Below are 15319 nucleotides of genomic sequence, written 5' to 3' on the forward strand. Positions count from 1 at the left end.
CACTCAAGACCACTGAACTGCAAAGTGAATCTTGTTTTTCCTCAGAAATTTGTCTCCTGAAGGATGCTGACCATATCTGGGTTGTCCCCATGCGTACTTCAGGCATTTTCAGTGCTGTCCCAAAGCACGGCACAGCCCCCAAGAGACCTGTCCCTTAGGGGAGTCAGAGCTCCCCCAGGTGACGCTGGTGGATCATGACCTTTGTGGGTGCAGGTGTCCACAGGTCTTGCCCCAAATATGCACTCACAAGGAACACCTGCAGAAAGTGTTTCTGATGCTGCAACTCTTTAGCTTGCTAATGTCTTGGTAGGTTGGACTAGATGTAGCAAGATTAGCCTCGTGGGGTTTGACTAAATGGAACTAATTGTGGTAAGATCATATCCTTCCAGGGGTGGACAAGTGTCATTCTCTTCAAAGCTGGTGTTCTCTTTACTTTTTCCTCTGGCACTTTCCCCTGCTCCCATGAAGTGTTTGCTTTCAGACCTACTTTCAGGACTGTCAAATGAGAAGTGACTGTTTTGATCACCTCATTTAATCCCACACATATCATGGCTCATCAGATTACAAAATCCTACTATTATGGAAATGGATTCTTCTTCAGTGATGGAGAAATCAGTACACCTCTGGCTCAAAGGTTCAAGAATAACTGAAAAGCTGTAGCTGTCTCATTAGACTGAATATAGCATTCATACTGCATAGAATCAATTGCTACAATGCAGAAAAAGGAACAGAGAATTAGGCTGACATCCTTTTGGATAAAAGTATGGAAAAATATTAACCTAGAGGTTAGAAATGAGATAGGCATTCAAATAGCCTCTAATGCCAAAAGTGGTGTAGCAGCGCAGATGTACAGTAGTTGAGCAATGGATGTAATAAAGTAACTATAATGGTTTTTATGCCTCATCTTGCAGGCAAATTTACTCTTCAGGACAACAGGGGCTGAGCAGGTACACAAATGAGAAGGCATGCACACAATGCCATCCTAGTCCCACCCTGCTTCAGCCAGTGTTTCTCATCCTAACTCTGTTAGAAATACATCAGTGCAATCCTGCCCTGAGCCCCTCATTCTGGACTTAATGCATGAAGATTCAGGTTAAATGGGCCCATGTGGGGTGAATTTTCACTTGATGCATCTCCCAGACTCTGTTCTCCATCACTCTGTTCTATCTAACAAGGCTGACTGAGAAACGTGAATGATCTAGGTTTAAGGGACCTTAAAGATCATCTAGTTTCAACCTCCCTGCCACAGGCAGGGATGCCATTCACTAGATCATGCTGCTCAGGGCCCCATCCAATCTGTCCTTGCATTGCCAGGGATGGGACATCCAATACTTCTTTGGGATTTCTAGCTTCCTGGAAAGCAGCAGAATTTAAAAAAAAAAAAATAATTCTACTCTAAGTCTCGGCTGCCTGAAGTCAGCCTAAACTCCTTTTTAACAACTGAGCTACTTCGGAATCCCTCCTCTCCTCACACTATTTGATATGTTTAGATTCTTAATTCAATACCAGCCAGGAACAGGAAATGTTAATAATTATCCCAATTTTCAATCACTATAACTGATTTTTCAAAGTAGCACGTTCACAAATTTCCTCCCTTTATGTCACTAGAAGCTGAAGAGTGAAACTCCACATAGGCAAACACCAAAGCAGCTCTGAAGCCCTTCACAGCAGCTTAGGAAAACAAAAAAACTGAGCTGCATCCCTTGTTCTGATGTCACACCTTGTGCTCATCCAGAGTCAGAGCACACAGCTGAGGTCACTGCTCTCTTGTGCAGTTCATTAGGGTGAATGTTTGTAATAATCACTTGAAACTGGCACAGAGCTCCCAGGAAACTGTGAGGGAACAGAAGCTTTAACAAATGGGAACAATCAATATACAGAAAGAAAGGCTAGTCCTAACAAGGATTTACAGGAGCATCTCACAAAGAAACCCTGGAGCCACACACAGCCTGAAAGCCAGTGCAGATGCACAGCAGCTCTGCCCTGCTCTGTAGGATGTGGGGATGCCTTCAGGCACATGACTCCAGTGCTGGCTCCTCATGGAGCACAGTGTGTTTCTGTGGAGCAGAAACTACAGAAGCAGCAAATACAGTTCCAGAAAAGCTTCAGACCATACCCTTCCTCTCCCTCCATAAATCCCTCTTTACTGAAGGACACGGGTGACACAGACACTCAGGGTGCACAGTGACAACAAAGAGACTGTGTGGTTCCACGCAGCTGGATCAAGTGGCTGTACTTAAACACCTTCCAGCTGCTTCAGAAAAGGGCACAGTGCAGCAGCCCAAGTGCTGCTACCCTTTAAATAGCTTCCTTCTGACCTCTGAGGATTGACACTGTATTTCACCGGGGTCTGCCAAGTGTTAAGGCATACTGCCATGTTATCCCACACAAACACAGACAGGATTAAGGAACAGTCAGTGACAATTAGTAATATTTATCTTTTCCACTCTTTCACATTCTTCATATTCTACACTTTTATTCAGTTTTCTGTAGGGTTATCTCCCTCTTTTGCTTTTTTTTTTTTTTTTTGCATAATGTTCCACCAATATTTTTTTAATTTCTGATTTGGCCTTACAATTTACTTTTCTTCGTCATTTTGTCCCCACTTTCATAATTGTCTGTAATGCATATTTAAAATGTTAAAAGCATACAAAAGGGTTTTTAGAAAACAGGACAATAAGGATCAAAGTTTCCTTAACATATCAGATGAGTAGCCCAGCCTCCCCTGTCTATCACCATGTAAATCATGACAGGTAAATGTGGCAGTCTGCTCAAATGCCATGTTCAAATCTCCCAATTTAGATTCTTTATGGTGGATCATTTCAATGTAGAATTGAAAGACATAAAATGCAAGAGCTGTATGTATTTTCTATAAATCTTAGAGTGTCTTCTACCTCTGCAATATCTGAACACAAACCTGATTCTTGCTCAGGGCAGTAATCCCACGGGATTAAGTCATACTGTAAATACCAGACAAATTACAATCGGATTAGATAGGCAGTCTGTTCATTTACTCAACACAGCTGTACTCCAGAGTCTTTTCACCACTGGTGTCTATTTATAACATCAATGTATTTTTCTTAAATAAATGAACATAATTTAAATTTCATATCTCTCTTGTTCTTACCATTTGTGGCCTATAAGGAACACATTTCTACTTCCTAAGGAGCAAAGACAGTGCTCCTTGAGAGGACAACAAAGCTGCACTTGGTACAGATCTGCAGGGCAAGATTTAGTTTAAATTTATCAGTGAAAACTCCTTTGAAAGTTTTGCAAACAATTTCAGTCAAGTAGAATATAGCAAACATATTCTGGAGATAGGTATGAGACAGCAGCACAGATGTGCTGAAATTTCCCAGGATTTGCAATATTCATGGCAGGAATTTCTCCAAACTTGCAGGTTCCAAACTTGCTTACACTGGTGAGAGTACAAACCTCACTGAGTAGAGCTAGTGTAACATGGGATTTACAGGGGATTTCTGCTCATTTATGAATAAGAAGCCTATTTAATAATGTTTGGTATTACCTGCCAAAATCTCCCTAGCATTTAACTGAAATTATTTATAAATGTCACATCACATCCCTCATAATTGTTCCCAATTACAAGAATCATCTTGCCTTTTAGATACAAACTTGCAGACAAATCCGGTGTTACTGTAGTTTTACTACTGCAATCAATTAATGAAACCCTACTGAATCATGGAGCTGAGACTTTCATAAAACAGGATTAATGACTACAGGACATGAAAATACTAAAGGCAAATAAACAAACTGCTCCACCAACTAGTACCCTCAGCATCTTGCTAACTCCATTCTCACCTTCACCTTCTGACCGAGTTGTTATTCCTGATGTGCACAGAGATAAATAAGAATAACACTGAGGCTGGAGAAGTGGAGCCAGGGAGTCAGGAGGGATGAGTTGTAGGCCAGCCTAACTGATTGCCACCAAGCTTTTCCATTCTTACAGACTGGCATGTCCTTACTCAGCTGCAGAGGTGCCAGGCAGACACCTCTGCCCGTGGAAACCCAGAGGGTCCTGCTGAGCACCCTGAGCATGCCCCAAAGTGCTGTGACCACACTGAGATGGGAGACATAACAGAGTGGCACAAACACAACCAGAAACACAGCATGGAGTTCACTTCCCTTCCACAGTGATACAGTAGCCTGGAAACCAGAACACTCCCTTTTATCGGGTCTAAACCAGAGCAGTTTATCATACACAGAGCTGTCAATAGCTATAATATAGTACCTACACAAACATGAGATCAGCTGCTCTCCAAAGACAGCTTTTTCATTAGGCAGGAGTCAACAATTCAAAGTCATAAATGGATTTTACTGGAGTGGAGGAGAAATCATCCCAAGTCTGCTTTGCATTGAGAGAGGAGGTGTTAGAAAGACCTTCCACTGCAGGACACCCACTGAACAGGAACATTTTTGCAACAGAAATACTGGTGCCTGGTTCTGCTTTCACACATGTGACTCCAGTTGATTTCAAAAGGCGTTTCCATATTTCACTAGCTCCGAAGTACATGCTGTACATGGTGGAAACCTGAATGCATACGGAACATTGATTTTATGACACAGCATATGACAAGTGAATATTGGCTTAAGGTTTTCCTGCACAGCCTCCTTCTGTGCATTTCTTCCTGTGTGGGTTTATAGGTTATGTGTATTATAGGTCATGCTGGTTTTCAGATCAATTCACAGCACAACCTTCCAACCAGTGACACCAGTCCAGCTGAAAGATATTCCATGGCACAGCATGGAAGGAGAGGAATGGTTTACAGAGAATCACAGAATCATTCAGGTTGGAAAAGTCCTCCAACATCATCAGCCTTAACCTTTTCCTCAGGCTTAACCAAGGTTAAGCTGGTACCTTTGATTGTCATTGTATTTTCCAGGATTTCTGGCCAAGTTAAGGGCAATCAGCAGATCTCTGCAAATAACCCTCAACAGCTACTGTATGGTTATTTTGTTACAAGCTGCTTAGCATCCATCAAGAAAGGATCCCAACTCACCTGGAACCTTTACCGCTGCAGAAAAATTAATGAGAACTGACTCTTTGCAAGACCAAGCTGTGAATTGTACTTCTAAGCACAGTATGAATACTCAAAAACCTTAGAAATATAACAATATGAAGACTAAAGCAATAATAATTTTTCTTTTCATTACAGGAAATTTCTATAAGGCATTCAGAATTCTGAGTTATTTAATTTTTGCAAGCATTTGATTTAGCAAAGTACAGTAGCAGGTATTATTATACAAAGATGAGGAAAAATTATGTCAAGGACTTACTTTCTGCAGGTTCCTTAGATCTTCTGCCACTGGAGGATTTTCTCAGGAGACTTCTTCCTGAGGTGAAGAGGCTGGTTAGCTCCTCCAGAGGACTGGTGGGTGTGCGAGAGCGGGAACTGCTCTGCGAGGATGACCCGTAGGTGCTGACTGACACACTGACCATCTTCCCTCCTTCTTGCAATGTGTTTCTGGCTGTAGAATGAGGCACTGATGGAGAGCTTCTTGAGAGACTTCCTGAATGTACAGAGTCATAAGGTGGAGGTCTTTTGAGGCTTAAGGGGGTAAGAGACCTACCCATACTGACAGGAGAAGGTGAGGCAGAGTGACTTTTAGGATAACCGTGTGGAGACTGTGTTCTGTATAAGGTAGAAGGATGAGGAGGTGAGGAGGTGTGCCCAGGGGTGCTAGTTCCATGAGATACTGTCTGGTCTTTCTCCAGTTTTTGATGGCCTGGTGTATGAGGTGGCAGTGAAGATGGAGAAGCTCCAGCTTGCTGTTTGATGTAAGACACATTTTCTAGGACGGGAAGCTTTGTGACCTCTAGTGGAGTTAGAGGAGACTCGTCAGAATTGGGGGAACACTGCACTGGTGCTGGTGGGAACACCAGCAGTGGAGGTCTGTGAGAAAGCAGGTTTGGAAATGGTGGGGGTATGTCACAAAGCAAGCCCTTGGGAGTAGATGGCACTGGAGACTTGGTGAAATCTAGGTCAGGCACTGTGGGAGTAGCACACTGAGAAGAACAAGTGTGATGGTCATATTCACATTGACATTTTGAGTCTTGGCCTACGTCATCAAATATAGGGTATTTCATCTCCTCATAGACCGCTTCACTTTGGTCATCCTCATCTTTTTTGAAGTCTCTGAGAATATTCCCAACCATTTCAATATAAACAGGCTCTTCTTCCTCTGTGTCTGGAGCAGGACTGCTGACCTGCGAGAGTGAGGCATCCCTAGTGAGGCTTGTCTTCATAGGGCCATGCTTTTTGATATATGTTTCATCAAAAGATGTGCTTAGCTGAGTGTTTGGGTTTCGTTTCGGCTTAGGAGGTGGAATCTTCTTTGTGTACTCATCACTGTGAGGTCTTGGTTTGGCTGACACTGAAAACAGAACAGAACACAAACTCATCAGAAGCCTGTAACACACCTTGTCAACTCAATAGGGTCTCTGTTAGAGTGCCATAATTCTGGAATGGATTTCCTGGGACCAGCTTGTTGCTGGTTATCTCTGGTATTACATCAATAGAACACCACAAAAATAACACTCAATTCAAAACACTCCTAGATTTCCCCCAGAATGCTCTGACACTCCAGGATTACGTAACTAGTGAGCACTTCCCTTCCTCCGAGACATCTGTTCTTTCCCAAACTCTTTGGGACAGGAGACTTTCCGTTTTTAAATATTATGATTTTCAAATATCACTGTGGGATTTTAAAGACCCAAAGAGTTGCCAATGACATACAACTAAATATAAAAATGAACTCCTTTTGGCTCCAAGAGAACAGTTAAGGTCCTGAACAGTCATATTGGAATGACAGTGAGGTAACTCTGAAGTGACAAAGTGATGAATCAAGACCTTTTTATTTATAGTAACTTCTTACATAAAGCACAACAATTTTCTCAGCACTAAAACAAGGAAAATACTCATACACAAATCGTAAAATCTGCTGTTGAGATAATTCTAGTGATTTATCTGAACTCTATTATATTGTTAGAATCTCATGAATCTCTTAATGAGATTTCTGTGGAGTCAAGGAATAACAAAGTATCTCACAGATTTGGATCCTTTCTACACTGGATACTTTTAGAAACCTTGTCTTTGAAATTATAAAACAAGACATTGTGATAAAAATTCATTTGAAATGAGAGGTTAAGGGTTTCTTGGAAATTATCCTTTATGAATTAAACAATAAGAAACTCATGCAAACTGCATTTTGTTCACTTTGCATAAAGAGATAATAAAACATCTCATTAAATGTTAGGGTTAATAAAATGCCTCATTAAATGTTTAAGTGAAGTCAGCTTTTATCCTAAGCAGACTCAACAAACTTGTTCAGAAACAAAATTTATCACATACACTAAACCTAGCTTATGTTTCTAGGAGTTAACTGATACCTCACTGGTAAGTTCCCCAGTTCAAAAAAACAAACAAACACAGAGAACTAAACTAGTGGCCAGGTTAGAATGGTAGCTTTCCTGCCTTTCCAAATTTTGTTGCTCCTTGTAATTCACTACTGCATATCTGCTAGTTTGAACTCAATAGTCAGGGAAACCTTCTGCTGACCCATCAGCAAACAGCCAGCAAATCTCCAATGCTGAACCAGGCAGGCAGCACTCACAGAGTCAAAATCTCTCTTTTAGAAGCAGCCAGCAGTGAGGCAGTGCTCTGCCAGCTCAAAGACAGCATTTTGAGCCTGGGAGGATGCTGGCTCAGAGCTGGATTAAAGCACCTGCATTAAAGCACCTCACTAATGTGGTTTGGTCACTATCAGAGGAGGACTCAAACAGTGTTATCACTTTGTCACACTCATGCTTTGATCTGCTAAACAACTTCTGTTCAATTCCCACAAGGTGTAGCAGTAAAGGCAGATGATAAACAAGTTTTGCTCAGGAATAAGGAGCTGTGAATGTGTACATGCACAAAGTAATGAGACTACTCTTTGTTAGTAGCATTTGTTTTAGCTTAACACACAACTAAGGTACAACAAAGCAAAAAGGAAAAGAAATCTTGCCAGAATTAAAAGGAACAAAAAAGACTCAAAAAATTATATTATACTTTCGTGATTATTCCAATTAATGTGTTCCACTTTGCAGCAGGCTAGGGACATGCAAAAGCTACCACAGATAAGAGTGTTTGGTAGCTTGATAGTTTTTCAGTATGTGGATATATCCTAATGCATTTTAAATTTGTCTTTTTAATTAACCCAAATTAATTTTCTTGAATGTATTAGACTAGACATTTGGGAATAAGATGTAGGCTACCAGAATCATTTGGGCTTTGCAGAAAATATTACTTGTGATGCATTTGACAATACTGGCAGATTTTTCTTGCCTGCTTCCAGATAAATCACTATTTCATTTCTGTTTAGTGTCTTATTTGTATATTATGTTTTTATATATTCTACTAGCATAAACTTGATCTCAGTCCTCTCTCCAACCTCTGTTAATCTGATTTACAACCCTGTCAAAAGCAATCTTATTCAGATTGCTGTCATTAAAAGAGACAGCCAATGAAACTGGCACAAACTGCCTGATCATTTGTGAACATGTTGTACATGACCTGAACTCTACTTCAGCTACATTTGAAAATCCTGTATTTTGCAAACACAGGCTTCTCACAGTCTTCAGTTCCTGTGCATCACACTGCCATCACTAATGGATACCTGAGAAAGGAACATTTTCTGCTCCTCTGCTTCCTCAGATCCCTGCTCCTTTTACATCTTCTGTGCCACAGGTGCCACACGCTGAGATTGGCTCTGTCTTACAGCCACAACCCTTCTCTTTGATGTTTTTATTGGAATGGATGTTAATGATCACAAAATAATCAAAAGCTGAGTTACTCTTGCGCTGTGGTCATTCAACGCTAATGTTAACTGATATTTTTTTTCTAAAACCAGCCAAAAGTGGTCAAAAGTACTGTGTTTTTAAATTGCTAGAAAAAGCATATTCTCCTCTTCCCTCATTCCATTTTCACAATTTTATCCAGCTGAAGAGGTTCTACTACACTGTCTAAACCTGTCCTTGGGTGCTGGAGTTCCTATATACAACATCCACAGGTTATTACATTACAAACGAGGAAAGGAGAAATGTCAAGGAAAAACGATTGACATTCTGCCATCCAGCCTTGTATTTTTGCATGGGTTGAAATTAAGTACCACAATGACACACAGAGACTCGTCTGCCATTGCATGATATGTAGCACTAGCCTAGAATATATTGGTGACATTATCAACAAAAAGGTCAAATGACCCAGTTCTGCTGTTTGAGACAGAGTAAAACATGACAAGGTGATTTACTTTCCATTTGCTATATAAAGCATTTTTCCTCTGCTGTAGTTTATTTTACTAAACCATCTATTTCCAGGAGGTTGTGTGTTACTGAGATCTTTTCCCCACCATGATAAATTGGACTTTTCAAATTAAAATTTTAAACTAAATTGTTTAAATATTTTACAAACCTTAAAAGTTACCTCCTATATGCTCCTCAGAGCAATGCATAGGTAAATGGATAGACTTAATAACAAAGAAAGCTCTTTATTGTTTCTAGGAACAGAGGAATTGTTCACATCCACCAGGAACTCCCTCAGGTGCAGGAGGACACCTGAATTATCTTTGAGGCAAACTGAATTATCTTTAGGAAGGCTGTGGTGCATGACACTTAAATTTATTTAGCAATGGTTTCTACTCTGACACACAGCTCCCTGGCAAGGGCTGAACTCCACAGCACACCTGTTAATGGAATATGAATCATGAACTACTGCTCCAGCCCAGAACAACAGAGAAAAATAAGAGGAATCCTGCAGCCAAACAGAGCTGTGCAAAGCCAATGAAAGGAGCAGAGAGTGTTTGAGCAGTTTCGGTGTTACCAACATTTGGCAGGGATAGATGTGCATGAATGCAAAAGTCCTGGCAAGATCCCAAACCCAATGAAAGGAAATTATTTGGCAATCTCCAGAGAGAACAGGCAAGATTGCTTAAAGTACTTGACATTTATCAGGCAGAAAAAGCATTGGTGCCTGCTGGGATCATAAACTCCTATGAAAAGTGAACTGTGCTGGCATATTGGAGATACACATACTGCCACGTTGTCTGCTCTAAACATGGAGTAATTAAGTGCTTTCCAACATGAATTACTATGTCCTTGATTAAACTGCTGCCTGTAACTTGTGTTGAGACTCTGCCACTCGTATGCATCAGACACGAGTCCTGATCCAAAGCTAAGTGGCAGAAATGAAAGTAAGAATTGTTTCTTTCCCCACCAGGGGCAGCTTTCCTCAAACATCCATCTCAGAGTGCACCACAAGCCTCTTGTGAGTGCTTCTGTTACAGACACACAGGCACAAGAGAGGCCTGTGAGGAGGTGGAGCACAAGGGAGGTGCTTAGGGGATGATGCTCAGCGCTGCCCCATGGACCTGTCCCCAGAGGAGCTGCCCTAGGGGCTCTGGATGCTGTGCCAGCACCCCCTTGTTTGCATCAGAGCCACCCAAACTGCCACTGCTAACCTGGAGGCACAGTGATCCTTGCAAACGAGACTGAACTCCCCAGAGTTCCTGCTGCTTGAGCAGGAACTCTCTGTGTTCAGTGGGGCACTCCTTCCAAGCAGCTACCTGGCTCTAACTTTAAGAGAAACAAGAGCTGCAGCTCTTGGTAACTCCAGGTCTCATCTCAAAGCCAGAAGCACAGTGCTTAAAATAGCCTCGTGGAAGCCCTGCTGTATAAGGAGGATATGACATTTTTGAAATGAGATATTTGTAGTGCAAAGGTTATGCATAGCTTTCAGACATACCCAGATAATCTCCCTTTCATAGCTAATTTTGGAAATAGAGAATGCTTCTCGTATTATCCTTCTGAAGTATATTTTTATTCTTTAAGGAGAGACTGAAATATGAAAATATGTTATTAGATTATTGTTTATTATTTGCTCACTGTATAAGGAATGAGTGAAAACATCTAAAAATTAAAATTTATTTTTATATTTTATATTGTCTTTTGGGAATTTTCCAGCTTTTGCATTCCATAGACAAGTTCAGTGAATTTTTCTGTTCACTGTAACAAACAGACTAAAACCACAAACAGGAAAAGTGTTTCCTTTCAATTTATACAAGAGGCTATAGATCCAATGAAGGAATGATTTGGGGACTAAAAGTGCCTCTATTGGGTTAGATTTTGTTATCTCTGTAGATGAAATTTGAATAGTCTTAGTGAAACTGATTTTTAAAAGACACAGTCATCTGAACTGTGCAAAAGATTGGCACTCAGGAGACCTAAGTTTAATTCATCTCTTTTTACAGGCCATGAGGCCTCACCTATCATTTTACCTCCTAATGCCACCTTTCAATATTTCTCTTCTGCCATGTTAGGCTCTTAGGCATTTTACACAAGGGTTTTAATTTATTTGTTTATATCAAAACTTGCATAGCAATTCCTATAATTGGAAAGCAACAGTAGAAAAAAAAAAAAAAAGTAGTTATTGGAGAAATGCAGTGTTGAACATGCATCTTTTCTTCTCCAAGAAATATTTGAAGGCAAATATTCCTGCACTGTGAGCAGCCATAAAATATACACACAAAGATGCATCTTAGCAAGTGGTTATTGAAACATCATCCACAGTTTGAACACCAGAGAATGCATTCTCTCAAGAAAAAGTCTGGCTCTCAAAATAGCATTAGCCTCATGGACACAAGCCCCTTCCCTGCAGGTTACCTCCTCCTTTCCTAAAAGATGCTCTAAAAGAAGGGAAGCACATGGGAGGAATAAAAGAACCATCTGATTAATTCAAACAGGCAAAAGGTGGTTTCAGCACAATGGTTTCAAACAGCACCTATTTCTTCCCCCTCCTGAATTTATTAGCTCTTACTGGAAATTATTTGGGCATTTAAAGAGGACACAACTATACTGAAAATGAAAGGACTAAAAGTCAGTGTCATAAAATAATGCTGATGTGCTACTTGCATGTCTCAAGGCTATGATTAAGGGTACTTCCTCAAATGTATTCAGGTCTCTTTATTTTGGCTACGACTTCTTTTGGCTTTTAAAATGATTGATTTCTGCTCTAATTGAAAGTGGTGGAGAGCTTGTGGCTCTGGGAGTGATAGTCCAGAATTAAACATCAGTACAAAAGTGAGCAGAACCAGGGCCTGCAGTTAAAGCCAGCTCTGCACTGCTCCAGCAGTGCCACCCCTGCAGCTGACAGGCACCATGGTTAAAGACATTCTGCTCTCAGGTTCAGCTCATGGACACAGAACTGAGCAGCCCCAGCACCAGACTCTGCACATGCCAAGGCTGCCACCCCTCCCTGGGGCTCACAAAAGCCAACCTGGGGCAGCAGTGCCTCGCTGCAGAACCTGCTCCCAGCACAGCAGGGCTGCCAGTCCCTTGCTCTGCAGCAGCAAGACAAGGACAGACCCAGAGGTGCCAGGATATGTCAAAACCTTTGTAGTGGCAGCATGGTACAGAGATTCCCTACCCAAACTGCCACATTACAGAGCAGACAGACTTCCAGGACTTCTATTTCAAAGCCCCCACTTTTCTGTACCTCCACCTGGCAAATTACCCTTTCCTAGAGTGCAAAGGGCTCCAAAAACTTATGAAAAATCACAAAGTGAATGTCTCCTCCTGAATGCCCGGCCTTGTGCTCTCCTATATTTTCAACTTCACATTCTTGTCTTTTAAAAGAATGAGTAATTGATGTCCCTGATTTTTCCAGATAACATTGAATAGACAAAAGAAAAAACGAAAGGGGTATTTGGGAAATAATTACAAATTATTTGCAATCAAGCTGTTCTGTGCTATTCACTGAGGTTAAAAGCTATTGTCAGATGGCATAGGTCTGGTAAGGCAGAAAAAGCAAGACTTTAGATAATTTAGGAAAGAATAGTCAATTTGAATCATCCTCCTTTTACAGGAAAACTGATGTGGTGAGTGCAAGTGGAGGCAAATGAAAATCTCACAGTAACTTCTTTTAGATGACTCTCTGAGTACCCTCTGATGGATATGCTCTGGGTACACATCCAGAAAAATATCCTTCAGCTGATATGACCAGACACAAAGGGCCAGATCTCTGGCAATGCATGGGTTTAAGTTATAGAAGTTCCAGAAGAGGCTCTGAGGACAGAGAGGTGGGAGGATTACTGGGGAAAGATCCTCACGCTGCCCACACATGCAATGAGTATTTTCGAAGTTCTGGTTCATTCTGAACTCTGCAATATGCAAAACAGGTTTTGCAACCAGTGTTACAGTGACAATAAAAATTTCTGTAACTCTACATAGTCTGGAGGAATTCTAGAGAAAGGCAATTGGTATGGAAATTTCTCTATCAGAAGCATCATTAGTGAAGAATGTGGAAACAGAACTACTGAATCATGCATGCAGACTAATTTATGAAGTCTGTGTGCCTGTTTGTTGGTGTCTCTCATGCAGGAGCCTGTATAGAGCTGGAGTACTGAAGGGTTAAGCTTGTTCACAGCAGAGGACAGTAAAACAGTAAAACAGCCACAGAGCACAAACATCAGTAAAGCCCTTCTAGTTTATAGCACCATTTATGGAGTCTTGACTGTCATTGTGAAAATAAAACCTGAAGAGTTTGCTGGTTTATTGTGAATTAACTGCTATTGCTCTATTCTTATAGCTCCCCACAAACTGACTGCACTTCACACAGAGAACCAGCCTTCCCACCCCCCAGATCAGCATTTTTGTTGTGGTACAATTCTCATGGAGCTGTCACCCTGCACTACTAGCTGCCTCTTCTCCCTCTCTGCAGCTACCCTGTATCCTTAATTATCTTATTCCTTAAGTATCAGATTCCCTGACCACCACAGAGAAGATGGTGATGCTCTGAGTTTCTACAGGCTGAGCCATGGGATAGCTCGAGTGCAGCAGCATCTCTGTTAGCCTGTAGAAAGAAAAGATCTCTCCTCTGTCCAGAAAGGGAAGCTTCTGCTGGTGCGTGGTGAGCTAAGTCCCATCAAGACATGCCTTAGTCACCTACATCACATGAGCTTGGTGTGTAGAGGGCACCACAACAGCAGTGACCCTTTGAGGGCTGAGTTGCTTTTTCCTGTTCCCTGCTGCCCAAAGGCACTGAAGGCCTCTGGCATTATCTCTGGATGCTCCTGGTAACAGGGGCAGACCCCAGGCTGAATGCAGCTCCTGGCTTCACAGGAACACTGCTATCCATGACTGGCTGTGACAGCTGAGGGCAACAATGTGGGAAATCATTTGCTGAACCTTCACGAACTTCTTGGAGAAGGTACAGCACACAGGCTCTCTGACCCAGTGCTCACAGAGACACTGAATGAAACAAATCTCTGCAAGACTTCCTGGCTCTGGGGGATTCCTAAAACCAGGACATGCACCCAAATAGTGGACTCCAATGGAGAAATGGTAAAAAAGAAAATCAAGCTACATTTAGATAAATGCTAAATGAAACAGGAAGTTTAACTCACCTACTTTATTTATCTAGAAAAATAGTCTGTATTTGTTCACTTGATTTGTTTTTTGGTTCACAAACAACCAGACCAGAAGTCTAGCAATTACTACATGCAAAGACTTGAATAATTTATCCAGAGATATGAGACTCCTCATTTTTCAGATCCACAGCAATGCCTATCTTCTATTTACAGCTAACATAAGTAGGTCAAATGCATTATTTGCTTATATAAGTAACAATCTGTTTGCCGAGCTTCTAAAATAATTGCAGCCCATTCAATCAAACTGGCAGGCCTACCAAAGTGGTATTGTGCAGAATACACCAAGGTGGTATTGTGCAGAATATTGGGCTCTTGGGGACTCCAACATGAGATGAGCTGTGTCCAGCTATTCCACAGGCACAGCAGCCCCACAGAGGCTCCTGTACCAGTGACAAGGAACCAGCAGATTTCAGCAGCCCCCTCTCCCCCAGAGATCCAGTGGGCTCTGTACAGCTCCTTCCTTGAGGCAGTTGTACAAAGCTCCACTGAGTGACACATCCAGCAGCTCCTTCCGCCACCACTGAGCTCACATTTCAAAACAAAGCACAAGGTTGATGGCCAGGGTCAGATGAGTCACCACAGCAGGAGCAGCAGAAGGCAAATGAGCCACAATGAACAAGAGTTCAGTGAAGGGGGCACTCTTTTGCTTTACCAAAAGGCCACAAGGTGACCCTGCAGAAGCAGTTCCTGTAAGTTGTCACTGAACATTTTTGGGTGAATATGACAGCTGAAGTGGACAGAACACTGCCTGAGCAGCTCACAGGCAGGCAGCAGTGCCTGGAAATGCAACAGCAACAGCACTATGGTCAGAGGCTGAGTGGTATGAAATACTCACTGT

At 41.7% G+C, this 15319-nt stretch overlaps 1 protein-coding gene across 5 annotated transcripts in view; it reads right to left on the reverse strand.

Annotated features, from left to right (window-relative positions):
- The window catches only part of NYAP2 (neuronal tyrosine-phosphorylated phosphoinositide-3-kinase adaptor 2), a 162242-nt gene that overhangs the window by 47812 nt on the left and 99111 nt on the right, over positions 1-15319 (reverse strand). For all 5 annotated transcript variants that reach the window (XM_064385943.1, XM_064385947.1, XM_064385946.1 and 2 more), the window contains one exon: positions 5296-6393. In XM_064385943.1, the coding sequence (XP_064242013.1) occupies positions 5296-6393 (1098 nt within the window). The remainder of the gene's footprint in view (positions 1-5295; positions 6394-15319) is intronic.

Source organism: Passer domesticus, chromosome 11, assembly GCF_036417665.1.
Source record: "Passer domesticus isolate bPasDom1 chromosome 11, bPasDom1.hap1, whole genome shotgun sequence".
Classification (NCBI taxonomy): Eukaryota; Metazoa; Chordata; class Aves; order Passeriformes; family Passeridae; genus Passer; species Passer domesticus.